This window comes from Coenobita brevimanus, chromosome 80 (genome assembly GCF_032717465.1).
Source record: "Coenobita brevimanus isolate Jiangsu-jjx chromosome 80, ASM3271746v2, whole genome shotgun sequence".
NCBI lineage: Eukaryota > Metazoa > Arthropoda > Malacostraca > Decapoda > Coenobitidae > Coenobita > Coenobita brevimanus.
The window spans coordinates 16,490,334-16,515,690 of record NC_137033.1 but is presented as its reverse complement, the minus strand read 5'-3'; the positions used below and the strand labels follow the sequence as shown (position 1 = coordinate 16,515,690).

At 41.2% G+C, this 25,357-nt stretch overlaps 1 protein-coding gene across 1 annotated transcript; it reads left to right on the top strand.

The window, feature by feature from the left end:
- The first annotated feature begins 5,428 nt into the window (after positions 1-5,428).
- LOC145409278 (UPF0415 protein C7orf25 homolog) lies at positions 5,429-24,914 on the top strand. Its single transcript, XM_080279757.1, has 9 exons — positions 5,429-5,476; positions 6,884-7,036; positions 7,537-7,635; positions 8,981-9,070; positions 9,857-9,994; positions 10,316-10,901; positions 18,819-18,958; positions 23,272-23,394; positions 24,632-24,914. The coding sequence occupies exons 1-9, from the start codon at positions 5,468-5,470 to the stop codon at positions 24,707-24,709; spliced, it is 1,416 nt and encodes a 471-aa protein (XP_080135883.1). The 5' UTR covers positions 5,429-5,467; the 3' UTR covers positions 24,710-24,914.
- Positions 24,915-25,357: the final 443 nt, after the last annotated feature.

The following is a 25,357-nucleotide window of genomic DNA, read 5'->3' as shown; positions in this document are numbered from 1 at the left end:
ACTCCTTACTAACCTCCTCTGTGTTATTGAAATCATTCTAGTGCCACCATTTGCAGGATAAATAATTATAAATTGATATCAACCAGCCGTATCCAAAAATAAATCGCTAAGGAATAGGTGTTAGGGAGAATCGTCGAGAATTCTGGCCTTAGAATGGGATTAGACTCCTCCCAGTATTAGCAGAGGGTCCAGATCGGGCCGAAAATGTTTTATCTTTACACAGATTAAAAATGTATAATTCTTCCATCCTGCGAACTCTCTCAACCCTTTCTGCTCGAGGATGTCCTTTGTAATTTCCTTAAGATCTCCAGACTTTTTTCTTTTTCTTTTTCTATTTTTCTTCGTTTCTCTTTTCTCTTTTCTTTCTTTGCTTTTCTTTCATGCCTTTTCATTTCTTTTTGCTTTTTCTTTCTTTTTTTTATGTAGGAGAAATTTTTCGAACAACCGAGGTCAGCTATAGGCTCTTATTCTCGTCGGTCGAGGAAGCTCCCTAACACATTTTCCTGAGCGATTTATTTTGCTTATTGCACTTTACCGTCCTCACCTGTGCTATGTAAATCCTTCTAATGTCTCCATACTCTATATGAATAACGTATAAAAGGATGTTAACCAGCCATATCCAAAAATAAATCGTTAAGGAAGTGGTGTTAGGGGGCTTAACGAGAATACGGGTCCATAGCCTTCACAGCTTGAATAATCCGTCTTGAGATTAATAAAGACGGCTGGAGATAGGGAAGAAAATACAAAATACGTCATCAGCGAGGCTTTGGAGAATTCGTAATACTTCTTCCTTAGCGATTTATTCTGCACATTACACTTCAGTATATTTTGAAATTAACAGATACAAACAGAAACGATCATAAAATTATATTAATAGTATACGAGATAATGTCAGATCGTAGTAAGCTCAATAAATCGCTAAGGAAAGGGTGCAACAACGCCCCCAGTGGATCGTGTAACCTTTCCGAATGACGAACAGGATATGAAGTGCACATTTACCACTGGCACAAAGCTTGATGTGCTTTGGTATAATTATTAAGAAGATGATATATGATTGTTAGAATGGAAATAGAAAAATAAACATTTTAGAAACAAAATTCTCTCTCTCTCTCTCTCTCTCTCTCTCTCTCTATGTATGTATGTATATAGGTGTGTGTGTGTGTGTGTGTGTGTGCCAAGAAGGATCTCCGCGGGTGTAGACGTTAATTTTTGCTATTCTGTCGTACCCAGTGCAGTAATGGTAAAATTTTTACTTGGCCATACGCGACATTGTACCATGCTTTCCTTCTTTTATCATTAAATGAAAGGGGGCCGGCTGCATATTTCCGTTCTGTATGGGTACCCGTCTCAACACCGGAAACCCTCAGCTAGGAACGATGTTCGCCCCGTCGTTTCAAAACTAACCATAAGTTTTTCTCGAAAATATGTTCACTTTGTTTCCCAGGTAAAATTACATTCAGGTACAAAATTAACATAACCTATCCCAGTAGGTCTGCTTGGCTGAGGTGGCTGGCTGTGGTACCGAGACGAATACCCATACAGAACGGGAATATGCGGCCGGGCTAACCAGGATTGTGCATTTTGCACAGTGCAGATCATAGTGTGTACTGTCTATAGGCTAGTTATGTTTAATCTAGAGTTCTATACTGGGTGTGAGGAGCGAATGCACTGCCTTGTCCATCTACAAGCTCTGTGGTGTACGGTGGTGTGGCACTACTAAAGGACTCCATGCGGGAACTCACGCAGCGTACGTGAACACGTCCAGAACCCGTCTAGAAGTATATAATGCCACATAACTCTGCAATTTGGAAAGGAAAATTCCTGTTTGATGCTGCCTGACGGAACGTTTAAACCTACTATTTTCGTTGTCTAGAACAAGGAATAGTCTAGCTCGATATACACTCCATAGTTGCGTATGCTTGGATGTTACGAGTATTTCTTGGTCATTCGGCATGCCTGAAAAAGGTAAAATGGCCGCGTATACCTCCCATTCCAGCACAGGTCTCCCTCCCGCCAGACGATTTTTACCCTCCTGGGAGTATTTTCAGGTTGGAGAGGTTATATACAGCCTTCATTAACTCGAGTCTATTTCTTAACAGACAGGCCTAGGGAGGATTTCTAGTGGTTAGTGAAATCGACTTGCGTTAGCTAAAATGAAATAGATAAATCGTCCTCTGAGATTTAAGGTACTGGTGGTTTAGTCCAACTGACCTCCCCGAAGCTAAAATCATTTGTATCGGTAGCCAGGATCAACAACAAAATAGATCATGTACTGTATACCGAAAGTGCCAGGGGAAGGCTCCGGAAGCGTCTTGACCCTATTAGCACGAAGTAAGATAATGTGACGCAATTGTAGCCTTTCCGGTGGGAGCCTGTGTGACGCAAACGACGCCATCGGGGTATTGTTACGAGGCCTGTGAGACGTAAACACTTCCAACATTTCCAACACCAGTGACGTAACACAGGGAAGTTTTGACATTTAATTTACGAGCATTTATCCTCCCTACTGTGAACTGAAAATGGAGTCGCAAGCGTGAACTATGGTGAAACTTAATAGCCATTAGATAATTGATAAAGACGCATTATGTTCTTGTCGGGAAGCTCCACTAACACCTTTTCCTAAGCGATTTATTTTGTTTACTATACCTGACTGTCCTACTTTGTTATATTAATCCATCATTTCTTTGTGTGTGTGTGTGTGTGTGTGTGTGTGTGTGTGTGTGTGTGTGTCCGACTGCAAAACGCTCAGGATGTTCTCGCATATACAAGGTGATTCAAATATTGCGCTACCCTGTTCTGTGTTGTAGGGACGATTCCTCCTGCTAGTGTGGGGAGCACAGGGCTTTCACACACACACACACAGTCAATTAATTCAATCTATAACTTAATCAGTGAACTAAAACAGGCAATTTAAAGATAGAAAAATATGAGAGGCTGAAACTGGCATAGGGTAGGCATCTTTCACCTTAACATGACCCAAATATCTCTCCTTTGCAGCTTATTTCACGTGACTCAGTGGCAGAAAAAGTCAGTTCTACGGCTCTTCGTCCTTTCCATAGCACTTTCTCCTATTTAGCGCTCAATTTTTTTTTTCTTTTTTTGTCAAGTTCTTGTTACATCTCAGCATTGAACTCTGAGATATTGCAAATTTCGGCCAGGTTAGTGTGAAAGGAGTATAGTAGCCTACCGTTGACTTGGCCGTACCCGACACACGAGAAATCATCAGTGGCATAGGGTGTGCAGTATTTGGACAGCCTTTATTTTTTCCTACGTTTATTTATTTACTTATTGTTTATTTAGTGTACGGCTGCCGACATAAACACGGATCCACTTCATCACGATAAACAATGAGGTAGCAGTGAACAATAGCTTTCGAAAAATAGTAGTGTAATGCCAAGAATCCAACAAACTTCTTCAGATTTGTGTCATAACAAGCGATTTTTCCCCTAAACTATACGTCTGTCTGTATATCTATCTGTCTGTCTAACTATCTGTCTGTCTATCTATCTATTACCCGATGCCTTAATCCCGTAAGGAGTGGCCACAGACAAATCGCCTCCCCTGTAACCCACAAACACCTTTCATATATCTCTCCTCTCCATCCCTCCATCTCTTCCTTGGTCTCCCCTTCCTCTTCTTCCCTACCACCTCACTCACATATACTCTTCTGGTCAGTCTTTCATTCTCTGTTCGTACTATCTTCCATTACCACACTGTTCTCGGAGGTTACGTTTACATCTCTTTTTCGGATTTCCATTCCTGTTGTCTGATATTTTTGTTTTACTGTCTGTCATTACTGTTCAGTTTCGTATATATAACACTGCTTTCGTCTCTTCTACCATCTATCAAAAACTAGCCTATCTTATAATCCGTCCATCTTTCTGTCTATCCATCTATCTACCTATATCTACCTGTGCATATATGTACTCGTACATTTGTATCTCTGTCTATTGTCCCGTCTTTTATTGTTTTATAAGGATCGTAGGCTTTCAGTGCTAGGCTACTTACTGGCCCCAGAGCGGCACTATATGAGCAATAAACCCCAATCTTACTCTTCTTATACGCTTACGTCAGACTGGAGCGTCTGAACCTGCTGGGCCATCAAGCAAATATTTTTTTTTTATTACCACCCAACGTAATCTACTGCTTAGTGCAGCTGTTCAACCACTGCCACTATTAAATGTTAATAATTCATGTGTTGTTAGAGTTAAGTTGCCTATACATAGCAATAAATGTGCAGTTTATGGAATGCACAACAGTTACGGCATTTGGTTGGCTCGGGGGTCAGGGGGAAATTGAAGATATAGAAGTAGTTACATCTATTACATACCTGGGAGTAGAAATAACAAACTCAAAAGACTGTTTCAAAAAACACAGGCAAAACATGATAAACAAAGCCCATAAACTAGCCAATACAAGCTACTCAGTGACAGCAAAAAGTTGCAACAAGCTACTCATAGGTAAGACATTCTGGAAGAGCCTTGCATTACCTAGCATCCTGTATGGAGCGAGTGTAATAGCATATAGGCAAGAAGAAATAAACAAGCTACAAAGAATTGAAAACTCGGTATACAGATCTATTCTAGGGGCAGCAAAATATACAGCAGAAACAGGGTTAAGAGGAGAGATAGGAGCATCCCTAATGAAAACTAAAATGATGAAAATGAAACTAAATTACATGCAGAGCATCATGAAAAGAGAAAACAGTCTGGTTTACGAAATAACAGAAATAATAAAAGGAGGCAAGGAGAATAGGTGGATGAAAGAATGTAAGAAAGACCTAAAAGAACTGAACATAAATTTTGATAAGTTAAAAAACATCAGCAAAGATGAAATAACAACAAGACTACATGAATGGGACACAAAAGTGTGGAAAACAGAAATGGGAACAAAAAGTACACTAAGAATATACAGAAAATGGAAGACAGAAATGGGTGGGGAAGATATGAAATATGACAACACACCAGCCTCTATCACTTTCTTCAAGTGCCGCACCAATACATTGAAATTAAATGACAGAAAAAGGCACTCACAAGAAGAAACAAAATGCATAATGTGTGGCAACGAGAATGAAGATTTAGAACACTTCATATTAGATTGCCAGGCATACAGGGAAGAAAGAGAAAAACAACCAGAACTACAACAACCGTACGTAGAAAACAAAGACGATATATTAGGACAACTATTATTTAAAAAGGAAGATTTTGAAAGAATAAAACAATTCACACATATGTGCTGGAAAAAGAGAGAGAGAAAAATCAAAGAGCTCAGCAACGAATAAACTGTAAAAACTATAAGAGGGGCCGTTGAAAAGGCTATCCCTCTACCAATCATCGCATCGCATCGCATCGGGGGATCAGGGCAGCCCCAACTCCCGGGTGGTGTTTAGTAGGACAGACTAACGTGATTGAGTGAGATGTTTAATATTAGGAAGAACTGTGCTAATTAATTGCAAGCATCATTCAAAATGGAAATGGTAAGCAAAGTTTGTACATTGATCAGGATTATATAACATAGAGGCATTTCGATGCTAGGAGTGTAGCGATAACTAAAAAAAAAAAAAAAAAAAATGCTATTTATTTTACAAACTGTTTATTATTCAATCAGGGGCGCATTTAAGAGTGGGAAGGTGCGGAAGGGAATGAGCCTCTCCTAGTAATTTGCAAAAGATACTCGCACAGTCAGACGTGAAGTCTCTGTAACCAAATCCTTGACCCGTAATGTTAAGGCTCCTTTGACCTGCCCAGAACAGAGTTCTGTATAGTCGTCTGAGTAATTGGAATAGAATACAAGAGTTGTCCTGACTGTGAGAGGGTCAGTGGTGCCAGTATTTAATGAGAAATATATGCAGTTCCGATGACTTATTCTCATTATACAGTACCGGTAACCTCTCAGATATCCGTTGTTGCAATATCCAACACCACTGGCTCGGCTCTATTAAAGCAGTATCGAGTGAAATTATGCAGTATCCGGCACCAAAACTGGACATAACCGGCAGTTCTATGCAGCATCCATCATCGAGGTGTATCAACCAGCTCATAAATGGTAGGCAACCAGCTCTGTAAAACTGTATTACAGTATTTTATTAGCACTTTATTATATTTTATGCTTCATTTTCATCTTTTACTCATGGGAAAGTTTTTTAGATAGAGGGTTATGATGGGAAATAACGCAATATCTGGCCCGAAGCTGAATATTGAGCCGATGAGGGGGTACTATGGAATACCTGACGTAGGTTTTGGCTGAATTACACTGGATGATTGAGATGGTGGAGTGTCTGAGTACAAACCTTCCTTTCTAGATTACCACAATAAGCTCTCCTACACAGTCAGAATAGAGAGAGGGAAGAGGAGTAGTAGCTAACTACTAGTACTTGTCATATATCATCCCTGTGTCCAAATGAGTGGCTGATTTAAGCCATTACTGTAAACAGTATTCTCCCTGATCATAAATCATGTGTTTTGCCTTGGCTTGAATATACTCCCATGTTTTGTGCTGCAGGTAGCAGCTTGATAACAGAGTACCGGTAGCTAGTGATAGGTCTGCGTATTGTAGAATTATGTAGGGAAATTTCACTTTTGCCTAACTTTTTTTTTTTTTCTTTTTTCTTGATTTGGTTTCTACAGCTAAAATGTTTGGCAAATAGGCCTCTGACATGGAGCAGTAACTCTAGGGAATTAAACAATTTATGACTGACTCATCCCTATTTCACAGGGCATGCTGTTGGTAATTCTGCCACATTCATATTTTCACTTTACCTTAGATTGGAAAATAGCCTAGGTCAGGGTGACGATGATTGTGATAAAGATGAGACAGATACCGATAGCTCCTGTATTCAGGTACCAGCAATTGATTTTGTAATAAATCTTTTATTGGCCGACAGGGTGAAAGAAGAGCAGTTGCAGATTTGGCATTGGAAAAAATCAGCGAAGCAAAAGCACTACTTGCACAAGTTGATGACATGGAGAAAAATCATATCAAAGGTGCAAGTAAGCTGAGGAAGAGAATTCAAGCAGAAATCAAATTCTTAAACAAAGTAAGTAATTTACAATACTGGTATTACCAAAGTTTTTTTTTTTTTTTTTTTTTTTTTTTTTAAACTGAGGTATTTGTATGGAAGAAATAATTACCAGGAACATTTAGTGACTGATAGTAAGGTTGAAATATTCCTGCTTTCACCTTTGCATTTTCACCTTTTGAATGTGATGACTTGTATGCTATAAAAGTAGCTGTACCTTAGTGTGTGTGTGTGTGAAGTTGCAAATATCTTGTGGTGGTCCAAACTTGGTAACTAGCCTAGGTGGATAGGTTAGTAGGCAGATGGGTGGATAGGAGATTGGATGGGTGGGCAGAATGTTTGGATGGTTAGGATAGGTGGAGTGGATGGGTGAGTGTGGTGGGTATAATGGGTGGGGTGGATGAAGTGAGTAATGGATGGTTGGGTAGGGTGAATGGGTCAGTGTGGTGGGGTGGATGGGTGAAAGTGTGGCTTCTCAGATGACAAGCCAGGAGACAGATATTTCATACTTATTTCAGGGACTGAAAAGTGGCAGTGAGATGAAGGAAGACCATGTGATGTGCTCTAATCTAGGTCAGCTGGGAGCTGTTTCAGCGGTGGCTGCCTCTGTTCCAAATGTAAGCTCTGAATCACTTCACTACAGTGACATTTTTGTTTTTATTCTTGGTACCAATATATTGAAATATTGAATTAATGCCCATAGACCAAGAGTTCAAATAACATGTGTTATGATTTGAGGAGCTTTGGCAGTTGAGAGTTCTGTGTAGTTTCAGGAGCAGATGTTTATTTTGAGTAATGCTCTCAGAACTTTATACTGTAGTTATTCATTTCTTGTATGCATATGCATGTTGTCTCATAATGATTTCTGTGTTGTTAGATAATTTGCATACAGTAGGTCTTAACATTTGTTCTAGGATCTTCTAGTGAAGTTGACAAATCACAGATATGTTACCGCATTTAGATACGCTTTGCAGTTTTTTTGCACACCCCTTAATAGTGTCTGGCATGTTTGGGGATGGCCTAGTCTCCTTGTGTTGGAGTGTGATTTCCATGTACTTTATACTGAAGTGAGTGTATTTGATTACTAAATGTAAAGAAACAGGAACTACAGAGCATGGACAAGTTATAAGATTTAGAAAATGATGCAGGATAAATAGTTACTGGTATCACTAACAAACCCATTGTTGTAACACACAAGGAATCATCATTTCATATGCTGTACAAGAAAAGCACAATAAACAGACCACTCTGTACAGTTCAATGTACAGATAATGTTATATGTTTCTGGACTCCTGAGTCAAGTGAACCTTTTCCCCATATCCTCCATTTACCTGCTTGTGACAGTCCACTATGTCTTCAGTGTAATGCCTATCTTCACACCACAACACAGGCAATCCTCTGACATAGTCACAGTCACAACATAGTCCTTCAGCATAACTTCAGTAAATGATCTCTCTGGGAGCACCTGACTGAAGTATTTTACATCCTGCAATCCATTGGGTTTGCCTCTAAGGCAGCAACAACAACAGCAACAACAACCCTCATGTTTAACACTGATCCCTTGCAAACATGGCAACACATTCTCACACCCACGCTACACTCATATTAAATACTCACAGCAAGAACCGAAGACCCATCAGTATGATGACATATTATTCGTGTTAGTTTTTCTGTTGTCTTACAGTTTTATTCAGCCTAAGAGAGCCCCTTAAGGAAAAGAAGTTAATGAAAATTATGGTATTTCTAACTCTGCAGCTCAGAAAGTCTTTTCTACAGTGAATAAAATCTGGAGACAGCAAGAATATAATATGGTAAATGATATGTACTGTAACTGGAATGAAGGTGTGAGTTATTAAAAGATAAGAAGCAGAGTTGTACTGTACATGCTAAAAGTGTTTTGTGCTTGAGAATGAAATAACATACTACAGCAGTGATGGTAACCCATTTAATTTTTTTTTCTAGGTCACAGGAATACTTCAACCTTTCACCACCATGATTAATGAAAAACTAATCATTGATATTGTGGCTGATAATGGAAGACAGTGGATGAAGGTGAGAACATTATAGCATGTTTTCTCTAATCTGATGAAGATCCATTACCCCTCTCAGCTCAGTTGATGGTCAGGTGTAGTTAGATTGGAGAGTTAACCAGTAACTGTGAGGGTTAACTCATTCCTGCCTCATAGCAAACACGCTTAGAATTTCTTGCAACCAATGGTAAATATTCAAGTTGTGGGAGTGGCAGTTCCACTGAGTAAAAATAAGCCAATGGTAGTTATGCCTTATAAATTTTTAGCTATTCTTTCTGTTGTAAAGCTCCCATTTAATAACAGATACAGTGCTGTATATGCCAGTAATAAATATTCATTTTTACACTGTCAAACATTTAGTAATTTATGTGTCAAATATAAACATGCTTTGATTTGAGGCCTGCAGTACTGTAACTAACTCCTTGTCTGTGGTGATGCCAATCTCCTGTTTATACAAGCCATCTCCAGGTGACATTATCAAATTAAAGGGAGATGTTTTGAATTGGAGAGGCTAAGTGTAACCTTCATAAGGCCAGTACGGTACTAATAGAGATTGTTCTTAACCTGAGTGCAATTGCATGGTGAACAGAATGACACATAGTATATTTTAGATTTCATCCTTTCTCTCCAAGCAATTTTATTCAGTTTAAGTGAGCCCTTTTGAACTGGATGGGTTAGATACAAGCTTCTTTATTTCTTTCACTACCAAATGGCTCCCCCAGCCAGAATAAATGTATGTTTTAGCAGCAGGAATGATATATAACTATGTTCTCAGGCTGAAGGAGTCATTGGTGTGTTTGCTTTGTAGGTCATCATGCGGAATCCTAAAGCACTTCACCTGTTGTATATCTCTGGTGGACGTAAAGGGACGAAGCCACTTGATGAAGTAGCAGAGGACTTTGTGATGTGTGCTGAACAACATCCAGTCTTCTACACCACCCCAAAGGTAAGTCACACAGTACAATGAGCTGATTTTTTTTGTAGTCATAAGGATGCATTCTCATATCTCTTCCATAGTGATTTGTTGCATCTTACATCTGTTACATTTTTTTCATGCTGTGTAAGCCTTATTCATAAGGACCTTAGACTTGGCCTAAAGTTGCCTTCTCCATCTTCAGTTTTGAGTGTAGCAGTAGTAATAGTAGCGGGAATAAAACTCACAATTTATCGCATTTTGAACAGGTCAGAGTTTATGTGTGCAGGCAGAAATATGGTACTCTTAGTAAGACTGAGACATTTTTGGTTCTAATGAGTGTTACTATTGCAGGTTGTTTTCTGGTTTTGCAATGGTATGAGTGAGGGTTTAGCAACAGCACTGGAGGACAGAGGAGTTCATGTACATGGACACAGGATACCAGACAACCAGTTTGGACTTGCAGACTTTATTGTTGAGGACTCTGGTTCTGAGGACTTGGATTCTGAGGATGAGGAATCTGAAGATGATAATGATTCTAATGAAGATGAACCCAAGGAAGAGAATCATGACGATGACTTAAACAAAGAAGGAACATATGAGGATGGCTTGATAGGGACACTTAGTGAAGAAAAACATAGTAATAATAATGTGGATCATCTGTGTCCCTTAGAACTTCAAAAGGGTCCAGATTTAGTGCCTCATTTATTTAAGTTACAGATTGAAAAATCTATGCCGACAGAAGCAAGTAGTGAAAATTGTCAGAATAAAAATGAACCAGTAAGAAAAATTAACCTTGATATCACAGCCATGATTGCTTATGTTAGTGCAACAGCAAATGGGGGAGCCAATTTTATCTTTAAAGACAAATTATTAACTGAACAGGCTGAGTGGGAGAGAAAAAGTCCAGTGAAAGAAACTTTAGACAGCTACTTTAAAGGTAGGGGTTCTTTCCAAATTTGTTACTCAGAGCTATAGCCCTTTCTCATCATCATCATCATCATCATCATAATCATCATCACCATCATCATCAACATCACCTGGACCTCCTTTCCCACCTTAGGGCAGAGTGAGGAGTAGCAGTGTCTATACAGCCTAAGTTTGCCCAGTCCAGTGGGCCACTCTTCCATTCACTCATCGTTCAAGCCTCCAGAATCGTGGCTCTGTCTGATATGCCAAAAGCTTTCCCCACATTCTGTAGCTTCACATAAACATATACGATAGAGTCAGTCCGGACGCTGTCACGTTCAAAAGAGGTGCCAGATCCCTAATCATGCACTTCTTCTCACAGCATTCATCCAGCCAGCTCAATCTCTTGTTAGTTCTCGAGCCTCACCAGCTTCCATAACTCTCTTCCTCACACACTTTTCCACTATATCCCTACACATTCTTCTTGGCCTACCTTGCCTCCTCTTTCCTTCAAATTTGCTCAGATATACCTTTTTCACCAGTCTGTTGTTATCCATTCTTTCCATATGACCATACCATCTCAGTACACTCTCTTTGATTCTGGTGTCCACAGACTTCCTCATTCTGCATCATATACGAATCGCATTATTTTGTATCCCATCCACTCTCTGTACTCCGCGTACATTCCTCAGCAGTCTTATCTCCACCGCTATCACTCTTGACTTCTCATTTTCATGCCACACCATAGTCTCACATCCATTGTTAAAGTTGGCACTAACACTCCATCATATAGCTTAAGCCTCGCCCTCTTGCAACACTCAAGCCTCTGTTTCTTATCAAGGCCTTCATAGCACTAGCTACTTTCCTTCCTTGTGTCACTCTACTTTTCACTTCTTTTACACATTTTCCTCTAATTTCTGTCAGTGTACCCAGGTATTTGAACTCTCACCAATTCCAGTCTCCCCCCTTTCACTGTAACATCACACTGAGACTTACCTTCTCTCAATTACCAGCACTTTACGCTTTTCTACACTCATTCTCAAGGCACAACGCTTGCAGTCATCAGCAAAACTCTGCATTAGTCTACCAAGTTCTGTCTGGTCTTAGCAAGTAGCACTGCATCATCAGCATACAACATTTGGGATATTCCATCCATCACCATTCATTACTAATGCCATCCCTTTCTCCGTTACTCGCGTTTTTACTTCTTTCATCACCTCATCCATATATACTGTATATTGAACAACCATGAGGACCATACACAACCTTGTCACACTCTCACATTGATTGTGAACCATTCACTTCGATGCCTATTTACCCATACACATGCCTCACTGCCATCATAAAAACTCTTGATGGCACCTAGCACCTTACCATCGATATGGTACATGCGTAAAACCTTCCACACTCCTCCTCTATCTACTTTATCATATGCTTTTTCCAGATCTCTGTAAATACAGCAGTAAGTATAGAAATATTTACATGTCTAATAAGGAAATGAAAAGAAACAAAGTTATGAGTGCAGTATACTGTTAGATCTGTTAAGCTTGTCTCATAAGACATTTGTTGTTATCATCGTTATCATCCTAACCCTTTGTCTTTCCTAATGATATGATGAGATAGGATTCAGATTTAGAGGAAGGGAAAGTATGAAAGTGGAAGAACTATCTGCAGCTTAACCAGTGAAGCGAGCCACACAGTAATTCACAAATTATTCAGTTATTCAAGCCTTCAGAATCCAGGCATCATCTCACAAGCCTTTTCCATGTTCAGCTTTACCATTCAGTATTGCCGTATTGGAAGTTTACTGGTGCTCTACCATTTGTACTTTTTCTTGCCCTAGAATTGCTGTCTTGAATACTGATTTGTAATAATAGATTAACACTAGTGTCTGATGTTCCGTTCGTTCTTTTTGAAGGCTCCAACATCCTTGCATGCATCGGCCTTGGTCACCTAATGGCGGCTTTCCATGCTGCTTGATCTCTGGCAGCGTCCCATTTCAGTCACACTCAGTGACTTCATCATAGGTCTTTTTTGGTCTACCTCTCACAGCCCTACCCCTAACATTCTCACTTTCTACCCCCTATTATTGTCCCCTATCCTTTCCACGTGCCCAAACCATCTCAATCTACCTCACCTCATCACAACACCAATACAGTAATCACTCCAATATCCGACGTAATGGAGCCATAGGTAGGTCCGGATATTGGTTCTGTCCGGATATTGGGTCCCAGCTTATGGACTTGTACTTATGGACCCTAACTCAGAGAAACACCTATACAACTCCCTCTGGACATGCATAGCACCTATTTAAGACCCAAATCACACCAATAAGGCACATAAATGACTGAAATAAATGCAAAAGAAACATAAAATGAGGGTTTAGAAGTAGGTTCATACAATAATAAACATTCTGGTGACTGGCTCCTGGACTGGTACTTATGGACCCTAACCTAGCCTAACTCAGAAAAACACCTTCCTACTGCACATGCCTAGCTCCTAACACCCTATTCACACCAATAAAGGACATTAAAGAGTGAAATGAGGTAAGTATAGTATGGAAAAAAGTACAGTATGAAACATTCTTATGTCCGGATAGTGGAGATGTTCGGATATTGGGTGTCCGGATATTAGAGTGATTACTGTACACTCAAGTCCCATCCTACCCTTTAACTCTTCCATCATAAACCTGGCCCCCCCCCCAGGCCTCACACTCAGGGACGCACTGCAGATCCACCTAATCATTGTCATTTCTGTGTGTTTGAGCCTGTGAATATCCTCTTCCTTTACAGCCGAGGTCTCACTACCATACATCATTACACTCCTAACACATGTGTCATTTCTGTGTGTTTGAGCCTGTGAATATCCTCCTCCTTTACAGCCGAGGTCTCACTACCATACAGCATTACACTCCTAACACATGCAGCATACAAAGATCCCGTAGCACAGAGGGAGAGCCCTATCAATGTCAGAAGAGGCAACAGCTTCCTGAACTTCTTCCAATCACTCCTCACTGTAGCCAGAGCTAGCTCCAGCCCCACCTTCAGCATATAACATGTTTCCCAAATAACAGAGCTCTTCCACACACTCAAGAGACTCACCAGCAAGTTCAATCATTTCACACCTGCCAATATCCACCTACTCTCCCCAACACACTGCACACATGAAATCAGCATTATCTTGCAGTCTGCCTCTGTTACCGCTACATCTCTTATGCACCCACTTATCACAGATGCTGCACAAGATGGAATTACTTCCCACGCCCTTGTGGCAAATTGCACATGGCCACTCTCCTGCGTCTCTGACAGTACTGCCATCAGCCACAGATATCATCGCTTTTGTTTTATCTGCATTAACTCTCAAGCCCTTGTGCCCCATGCCAACTCTCCACTTCCTAAATCTTTCCTCTGCCTCCCTTTCATTCTCTGCAGTCAACACCAAATCATCAGCATGCAACATCTCCCACAGGAGTCCATTTCTGAAGTCATATGAGAGGGCTTCAGGTACCATGATAAACAACAACAGGCTCAAAACTGACCCCTGGTGCACACCAGCTTTCATGGAAAAGTCATCACTCAAATCTTCTTTAACCTTTACATGGATGCGAACACCCACATACATTGCCATAACGACCCTAACCAGCCACTCCTTGATCCCTTGCTTTCTCATTGCCCATGTCACCACCTTTCTAGGGACTGTGTCAAAGTCCTTCTCCAAATCACCAAAAACAAAGTAGTGTTCCCTTTTCTTTCCTATATATTTTTCCTGAAGTTTTCGAACAGTGAATATGGTTTCAGCGGTCCCTTTGTCTGGCATAAACCCAAACTGATCTCTAATCATACCTTATAGAACTCTCTCCATTACCTTCATTATCTGGTCTAAGAGCTTTATGCCGCTATAATTTCCTCTTTCCAAGGCATCACCCTTCCTCTTGTACTCATTTACAGTTACACTCTTCAGCCAGCCATCAGTTCAGTGACTAATCTCACCCATATATCTCTTGAGGCTTTCATTATTTCAGCAGTCAACTCAGACACACCTGCTGCCTTCCCCACCTGCATCCTGCCTATTGCCCTGCCTGCAGCAACAGTGTCAATCAAAGGCCAAGGACCAATCACTGGATCCGCAGGCTCCAAACTCTCCCTGTCCCAGTCAAACTCCTCGTTCAACAACCAGCTGTAATGCTCCCTCCATGCATCTTTAATATCCCCACTGTTCACTACTACCCTTCCATCATCATTCTTTGCACACTGCTCACCTATGATATCCCTATTCTCCCTCTTCATCTGATTTGCCACCTTAAATATCATATTCTTCCATTCCACATGAATTAGGTTATCAAGTAAAAGCCTCTGTGACTCACACTTTACCCTGTAAACCTCTTTTCTAGCCCTACGCTTGGCAGCCAAATACAGTATTCTTTTTTGTTACCACCCTTCTTCCATTCCCAGAAAAGCCCTCTTTTCTCCTTAACTGCAGCTTCTGCACCCTCATCCCACCACCAGGTTGCTTTATGTCTTGGCGGGCCTCTTTTCCATCCACAGACTTAATCAGTAACTCAAGAGATTGCTCTTGAGGGCTCTGTACTGCTCATTAACACTTCTGTCAGCATCTCCCTGTTCAGCCACTATCCTCATCACGCTACAGAAGGCATTCCTTACTGCTTGGTTTTTCAGCTTCCATATTTTTCTCCTAGGTGCATTGGTCCTTTTTTGGATCACCGACTCCATAAGCACCATGTCACATATTAAGAACTTGTGTTGCTGCTCACACTCCTCACTCCCTGTAAGTTTAACATCCCTTGCTAACCTCTTATCAGCCCTCCTGACCAGGAAATAGTCTATCTTGCTGCTATTTCCACCAGACTCGTATGTAATTAGCCTACTGTCTCCCTTCCTAAAATGTGTGTTGCAAACAGTCATGATGTTAGAAAGAAAAAGGTGCCATGGAAAGGATGTAGATATAGGCTATAGCTTTGTCCTTTTCTGCCACTGAGCTGCATGAAATAAGCTGCAGAGGATGAAAATATGATCCAGTTATGGTGAAAAGGGTATAGGTGGTCAGTAGTGGACCCACGACACCATGACTTCCATCAAAGACAGATAATGATAGTCACCATAATTTTCCTTTAATGTAGTGTACCTAATAGATCATACCAAGGGCTTTTAACTTGTGAAATATTTTAAGTTTATGCTCCTTTGTATGCACCTCCTATCTGTAACTTGATAATGGCCATATGAGGTGACCAAAAAGTTGGTATATTGCATTGATGGAAAATGATAGCAAGTGTCATTTCCATCCTTATCTGCCATTCATAGAAGTTCACTCCTCTGCTTTGCTTCCTTAATCTTCATTAAGTCAAGGATGTGTGCAAGTAAACTGCCTCGTTAAGTGAAACAGCATTTAAGTGATGTTCATGACTGAGGAATTAAACAATGAAAACAGTAAAATGTAACAGCTAATCCCATAATACTGTACCTTCTCTCAAGTATAAGGGAGCCAAAATTACACTAACATAATTCAGAATAATTTAAGTTATAGGAAACCAACTTACACCCCTGACAGCAATTTTTCACATGGTAGAATATTCCCCAGTCACCTTCAGGATTTAAAACACTGCACTTAAGGCCTGGATGTCTTTGACTGAATTCACTACCACTAGCTTCTTCAGTTCTGTGATGTATTGTATATTCTTATTTTATTCTTATTATCTGTAGACGATTTTATTCAACTCAGGAAGGCTGTGTAGTAGTGAAGGGGTTAATTAAGGCTGTAGTTAAATCCTACAGTTTGAAAGGTCACCCAAGTATGAATACAGTAGTATACAGTAATTATTTGGAAGTAGCCAGAATAAAGTAGAATATACAGTAATCCCTATACTATCCGGACACCCACTATCCGGATTCCCCGCTTACTGGACATTGCGGGCCTGGACCTTTGAAACCCAAAAATGGCCAAAAAAAGAAAAAATCCCCCCCAAATCTGGATTTTTTCCCGCCCGCAATTTGAAATTGGCACGCAGCGCCAAACAGCTGTGTTTATGCACGGCCCCTTCACCCCTTCCTTCCTCCTCCCTCACCAGTTACTGCCTAACCACCGTCGTAAGTAGATGTTCATAGCAGTGGGTGCCACACGTGCTCGTTTTTGTGAAGAAACAGCGAATAAACTGCAATACCTCGTCACTAGACCACGTGGGAATACACAGTCAATCCTCGTAAATCACATGTTCATAAAGCACGGATTAGTAAATCACAGCTAAGTGGTCGTCAGACTGCCAGCAACCTTAAATCACTGTTAAGTCACGAAAATCGCGGACTTAGGCAACCAAGTGGGCGTCTTCCGAGGAGAACCGTAAACCTCAGCATTCAGACTGAAAATTGCGACCCAGCATCCAATCACCACATGTCCCTGGTGGCAAGTGTGCATACTAATGCCACCATGTTGTTGTTGTTCTTGTCCTGCCAGTCAGCTCGTGGAGCACGAGCTACCTGCCTTCTTTGTGCAATTTCCCCCCGCCCCCTACCTGCCATGGGCCCTCCTGACCCCCTAATGATGCGCTCTAAGTAGTATGGCGTCAAGAGGCTGCCACCGTTGTCGTACAGTCAACAGTTGGATCTCATTCGTCGTGGTGAGAAGGGAGAGAATTTTTCAAAGCTGGTGAAAGAGTTTGAGAAGAATGAGTTCTTCCCTACACCACCCTACTCCATTCATTTAAGCAGTTTCGTCTTAGGATTAAGGTGAGATCCCTTAACATTGCTTATTTCTATTTAATACATGCACTGAATATTCCTAAATTTGTATGTTTGTGTTTGATGGTGCCTAGATAGGTGTAGGTAGGGTGCTGTGGGGGTGGGTTGGCCAAAGTCCAGACCCAAATTAATTTTTCACATAAGGGTTATTATTCATAAATCACGGAATTCGTAAATCACGGCAGTGGTCTGGACCCAAATATCCTTGATTTACAAGGATTGACTGTACAGTGTTGTGCAGTGTTAAGAAATTAGAATTTAGAGTGCAAAGGATTAAGTGTGGAGTGCAAAGTAGCGATTGAAACTGGCATGGTGCAGTTAAGAACAGAATGTGCAGTGTTAAACAATTATAACTCACAGTGCAAAGAATTACGTGTAGCACAACACTGGATTACTGTACGTGCTTCAAGAGCATTTTCATCACTGCCAGAGCCTTAGAGGAGGCAGCCACAGACGTGCTGTAAGTACCCTGTACACTACTAAATATTTTCCATACTCACTTTTAATTCCTCATTCTCTGGTTCCTTTCCATTTATTTCATGCTTTATGTCCATTATTGATGTGAATAGAGTCTTAAATAGGTGCTATGCATGTCCAGTAGGGAGTTATTTAGATGGCTTTCAAAGTTAGGCTGGGTTAGGGTCCATAAATACCAGTCCAGGAGGCAGGGGCCCACCATCTGGATGGACCCACTTTCCGGACATGTCTTTGGCTCTGTTACAACAGATAATGGAAGGATTACTGTACATTATTGGATGAAAGGGGCAAGACCCTCATGGGTCAGGTATTGAAACACACTGTCTAACTTCAAGCAACTTTATAATGAATCACAGGCAACTTTAAGTAAAGAACAGGGTTTAGTTCTTTAACAGATTGCTAGTGATATATACTGTATATGAAACAAAACAACTGTAAATGAGAATTAACTGTATTTCGCCTTTCCCAGCATTCAGGTACCGTTTATCCATATGTTATGTGTACAGATGATTGGGGCTAACAACCATGATTCTGGGGACTTCAGTGTTTTGTGAATGATTGTGTGGCCAGTCTCACAGGGCATACGTTTGATAGTTCTCCCTCTCTCATGCTTTCTCTTCCCTTGATATGGGCCTTGTCTCACCCATTTCTTAAGTGGGAAATAGAGAGCAGGATGTTGATGGTAATTATGATATAAGTATTTAGTGTTCACTGTTTTCAAGGCTGTGAGCTGATGGCATGCCAGGAAGCTGTTGACCATTTCTCAAGCATTGTGGGTACAATTGGTGGAGAGGGAGAACAAACCCGAGCTGAACAACTACTGGCTCGCCTTACCATCGTACCAGGTGTAGATTACCTCAAGGTCAGGCATTAACGTTTTTGTAGTTTATTCTTGTGACCTTAAGATGATTTCTTGCCGCCAATTAGAGACTTTCAAAATAAACAGGTTAGCTGAGGCCTTCATTCATCCTATTGGCATGAGAGGTCTTTTCTAAGTTAGATTTTTTTTTTCTTTTTTTTTTTATGCGAGGAAGAAGGACCCAGAGGCCATGAGCCCGCAATAACAGTTCCCTCCAAGAGAAAAACAAAATACAATATAGAGCCAAATTCAAGATCCAATCATTTTGAGATGCCTGGACACACTGCGTTTGAAAGACTGGAGATCATAGGCAGCAGGAAATACAGACAGAGGGAGACAGTTCCAGAGCTGACCTGTTGCATAAATGAAAGACTGGGAGTAATGGTTAACTCTTGCATTAGAGAGTTGGACAGAAAAAGGATGAGAGTTTGCTGCCAGACGGGTGCTACGCGCCCGTCGTAGAGGTGGAGGAATGCAAGCAGACAGTTCAGAGGAGCAGTGATCATTAAAGTAGCGATAGAAAAGAGATAAAGATGCACAAGTGCGGCGAAGAGACAGAGGTTGAAGGGAGTCAGTAAGAGGAGGAGAGTTAATGAGACGAAAAGCCTTTGACTCCACCCTATTGAGAAGAGCTGTATGTGGGGAGCCTCCCCACACATGAGAGTTGTATTCCACACAGGGGCGGATAAAACCCCTGTATAGAGTCAACAATTGTGCAGGGGTAAAGAAAGAGCAGAGTCGGCTTAGCACACCCAATCTCTTGGAAGCAGATTTTACAAGAGATGTAATATGATCTTTCCAAGATAAGTCCCGAGTAAATGAAACCCCAAGCATGTTCAAGGATGATGCAGGATTAAGCTGAATATTATTAAACATTAGTGGGTATACCTGTGGAAGATTTTGTCGGGTTGATAGGTGTAAGAACTGAGTCTTAGATGCATTAAAGACAACCATATTATTTTTACCCCAGTCAGAGGTACGAGCCAAATCAGACATTAGGTGTGCCACAGCCTCATCCCTTGCTTGTTGAAGTAACTGTTGAGATGGGTGTTGCGGGAACCGAATGGAAAGGTGAAGGGTGGAGTCATCAGCGTATGAGTGGATAGGGTTAGATGTACAGCTTAGAAGATCATTGATGAATAAAAGGAAGAGAGTTGGTGACAGGACAGAGCCCTGAGGAACACCACTGTTGATAGATCTAGGAGAAGAACGATGGCCGTCTACAACAGCGGCTATAGAACGACCAGAAAGGAAGCTAGCGATGAAGGCACAGATAGAAGGATAGAAACCGTAGGAGGGCAGTTTGGAAATTAAAGATTTATGCCAGACTCGATCGAAAGCCTTTGAGATGTCAAGTGCAATGGCAAAGCTTTCGCCAAAGTCCCGAAAGGAGGATGACCAGGAGTCTGAAAGGTAGGTGAGAAGATCGCCAGTGGAGCGTCCCTGACGGAACCCATACTGACGATCGGAAGGAAGGTTGTGATAGGAAAGATGCCTTAAAATTTTTCTATTAAGAATTGACTCGAAAACTTTTGAAATACAGGACGTTAAAGCAATTGGACGATAGTTGGAGGGTTGGGAGTGGTCACCCTTCTTTGGGACTGGCTGAATGAGAGCAAACTTCCAGCAAGAAGGAAAGGTACAAGTTGACAGACAAAGGCGAAAGAGTTTGCCTAGGCAGGGTGTAAGCACAGAAGCACAGTTCTTGAGAACAACAGGAGGGACCCCATCAGGCCCATATGCCTTGTTAGTACTGAGGCCAGTGATGGCAGAAAATACATCAACTGAAGAAATTTTAATGTCAGCCATGAGGAAGTCAGAGGGGGGAAGTGATGGAGGAACAGCACCGGAATCGTCTAAGGTAGAATTGGAGGAGAAAGTCTGTGCGAAGAGATCTGCTTTATCATTAGAAGAAATAGCTACAGAACCATCAGAGTAGAAAAGAGGAGGGAAGGATGATGAGGTAAAGTTGTTAGAAAGATTTTTGGCAAGATGCCAGAAGGAGCGGGAAGAATTCGAGTCGGAGAGTTGAGAGCATTTAGTATGGATGAAATTATTTTTGGTAGAGCGAAGAACAGACTTAGCACGATTCCGGGCAGAAACGTAAAGATGATGTGATTCAGGGGTGGGTTGGCTCCGGTACCTTTTGTAGGCCCTCTCCTTGTTGCGGACAGCATTAGAACAAGCGTGATTAAACCAAGGCTTTCTTGCATTAGTCAAAGGATATGAGAAAGGAATGTATGCTTCCATGCCCGAGAGAATAACCTCCGTAATGCGCAAGGCACACTCAGATGGCTCCCGGCCACGGAAGCAATAATCATTCCAGGGAAAATCAAAGAAGTACTGCCTGAGGGCCTCCCAGTCCGCGGCTCCAAAATGCCACAGACAACGTTTCACTGGAGGGTCCACAGGCCGTACCGGAGTGATAGGACAGGTTAAGGTAATAAGGTTGTGATCGGAGGAGCCCAACGGAGAGAAAAGATTAACAGAGTAAGCAGAAGGACGTTAAAGCAAAAATGATTAGATGAACAAAGGTAGCTAGAATAAACTTAAAGAAATACTATATATATATATATATACCGTATGTGTTGAAGAGGTTAACTCAAGGACTACAACAAGTGAGTTACAGAACAGGTTCCAAGGTGTGGCAGTATCAGTATTATAGGGACCATTGCAAAATTACTGTACTTTAAATGTACATGTCTTGGAAATGGTATTACACACCTACCCATGAAGTATTTGTACTCAGTTCACCATAGTTATGGAGTTATTGTGGTCAGAAATATCCCTGTTTGCAAGAAACTGGCAACAACACAAGCAGGACTCGCTCCTGTCCAAGCCTCACTGAGTTGTTGGTTAGTTGAATAAGTCCCATCTAGAGTGTGATGTGCAGCTTTTGGTAATTTATTACATATTTCCCTCTCATCTCATAGCCACTGTCAACCTTCCATATCTCTCTCTCTCTCTCTCTCTCTATACACATAAATATATATATATATATATATATACAGTAGGCTCGCACAGTGCGCGTCATCACAGTGCGCGATTCGCCTTGTGCACAAGTGACCAGAAATCATAACCAAAAACCCTTCAATGCGCGAGTTTACCGCATAAAACGCGAGGCAGAGGCAAGGAGTGGCTCAAAAATTCCATTTTCTACTAGTGCACGACCACCCCTCACACAGCGCGTCACGTGTTGTCATGTTGATGCGTGATGGAAGGCAGGACTGAGCTGTGTATGTCAAACATTAACAAGATCCTTGCTGCCGTGGATAAGCTCAAGGAAGAGGTGAAGGAACAGGAAGTGAGCAACCTAAGAACGGAGGAACTTCTGGTTGGTGTCGACAAACTCTTCCATTTCTACACAGACAGGCACAGGGAAGAAATAAACAGGAGAAGACAGACGCTCATAACAAGCTACACACAGCAGGCTCAAGTTGGTGAAATAGCAGAACCATCGACATCGTCTGCTCCTGTTCCTGTTGTGGATGAAGAGGATGCAATGTCAGAAGTGTCAGCATTGGACTTTGAAGGGTTTATGGCCGAAGTGAGTGACTTTGATGCTCCTGGGGAAGGTGCTCAAGAGGAGTCTGTGGAGGGAAGTGTTGGTGCGGTGGGAGGTGTGGTGGGGAGTGCGGCGCTGTAAGTGTTGCCGTGCCTCGGAACTCCTGTTATTTAAGGTCATCAGGCCTGTTGTCTACTGTTGTTAAGGTGACTACCCATATTTTTGTTATTGTAGCTATAGCTTTAGTACAGTGTCTGAAACATATGACCTTTATTATGTCTCTAAGGGCCAAAAAATGTCCAGGTATGAGGGGGTACCGCCCATATGTAATTATTCCCATAAGATTATGTATTCCTAGTACGCAAATTCCCAGTGCGTGAGCTCGTGCACCGCCCAATCTCTCGCGCACTGTGCGAGCCCACTGTATATATATACACACACACACACACACAAACCTCAATTTAAAGAACCTCCATTTAAGGGATTTCGGATTTAAAGGACTCCATATTGTACCTGACAAACGGACAAGACCATTCAAAAATGATATGAAATGTGTAGGTTATTCACAATAATATGTTTCTCTATACAGTACCTGTAAAATAATATTCATAATCATATAAATAAGTGAAACAAGCATTGCATTTCATAATAAAATTGTCTTTATATGTGGTAAAACAATGGACATTTTCAAGTAGGCGACATTTTCAATTAAGGGACAAGTTGATTCCCCATTTAGTCCCATAAATCGAGGTTTGAGTGTGTATATATATATATATACAGTATATGTAGTATGTGTGGTCGTGTGTTGCAGGACAAGGTAAGACAAGGTGGACGTGCCAGTGACCGTGCTAGGCTGGTGTTCGGTACTGGCCATGCCCATCGTGCCATCACAGTCACATCCAATGGCAACTTTGTCAGATCTGCTACACAACAGGTCAGTGGACTCGAGGTTTTATTTATTCGTGATCACTGTGCCAGTGTAATCAGCACCATGATCACTTTTTGAACTCTCTGCCATTGTGTTCAGCATCCTCTTTATTTTTTGATCTCATGCCAGTTTACTTGACATATTTACTTCATGCTCTCTATACCATTCACATGTTTAGTTTTGCATTGTTTTGTTACACAGTACAGTAAGCCATTATGTGTTGCCGTTTTTGACATCCCTTTTTGCATCATGTCCATATTAAATTACAGAAAGATTGCCTGTTAACTTTCCATTGCTACATATACAGCTGAGGCCACATTCCCCCGATGTACAGCACTTGTTTAATGAAAGTTGTGATATTTTTTAATACTGTACATCCATTTCATATAACAAGGACTTATTGTAATACCTTCTTAGTGTTCATATATTGCAAAGCCATTAACCTGTTTTCATCTTTTGAAGTTTCACTGAATCAGCTTACCTGGTGGCCCATCCAAGTAGTTACAGCCCCTTCTTGCCCCCTAGTACACTGCCAACCTCTGTTAAGCAAGCACGTACACTAGATGTTGGAAAATGGAGCTACATGTTTGGAGAGAGGTGGCATGGAAAACAGCATGATGTGGATAGGAGAATCAATGCTGCCAGACATATTGTTGCCACAAACAGTCGCAAAACATTAGGTAATGTTACAGCACCTGTGTCCTTGACCATGTGACTGTGTCAACACAGAGCTCTTACTCCAACTGCACTGCATATGATAGTAGTGTAAAACATTCAGCTGTACTTCTTCAAGTATCTCCACAACTTTTGGAGAAAAATAGGTCTTTGGCTTCATAGAGAATATGTTCTGTAACATTTATTTTTTTCTGTGCTGTCTGTATGACTTTTGTGTTTTCATCTCATGTCATAATTTATTACAGATTATTGCTGAACCCCTTTAGCCCAGTGGCATATTTTTCATGTTATTACTGCAGCTTCCATATGATTTTACATGCCTTTGGAGAGATTTTTGACCTGAGAAAGTTAGTTATAGTCTTCATTTATCCCATCACTACGGGAGGTCTCCCCAGATATGAATATATTTGTTTGGAAGAAGCAAAAATTAATCAATAAAACATGCAATTAGATTGAAGGAGTTTAGCCTTTGAAGGGAGTTAGGGTTATAATGTGCCGTAAGATAAATGCAGTTCTCAGTACAGTATTTCTATGCAGAATATTGCAGTATATTGTTTCCATTTTGCAGGGCGTAAAACTGGCAGTGTTGTTCCATCAACCTCGTGCACTGACTGAGGCCAAGGAGTCCACTGCCACGTCATTGTAATAGTAAAAATCCATAGTGCTAAGGAAGCATTTGTAAAATTTCTTCTGCTAAGTTGTGTTTAAGATTGCCCATACAGTTGCTTCCTTGCTTACAAAATTTTGATTTATGAACATTCAAAAATATGAATGTATTTGAGAAGCATTAATTGAGTTATTTTGCATCAGTAATGTCTACAGAATGTTGCAGTATGTACCACACTTATTGAAATTTATTGAGAGTAGTGTTAATTATTAGATTTACTTGAAACAGTTGTTGCAACAATGGTATTTCAGTAGTAGTAGTAGTAGTTGTTCCCGAGGCAGTCTGGCCGAACAGCCCCGAGTCCCTAAGGAAGGCCACAGCGGAGGTTCGGCTTTCCCACAGAGCTCTCAAGGAGTGTACGTTGTGTTGATGGCACAGGTGATTGTGTGCTGTGCAGTCTTCCATAATGTGCTTAATAGTATGGGGTGCTGTGTTGCATCCTGGACAGGCATCAGCGACGGAGTCATCCAGCCTCCTCTGATAACTCAAGAGGGCTGGATGATGCCTACATCTCAGCTTGGCCAGGTGGACCCCTGTCCTTACGAGGGAGATAGGATTCAGAAGGGTGGATATCAGGAGGCCGTGCATGCAGCTGTGTGTTGTCTTTGAGTGACTGAATGGAGCGGC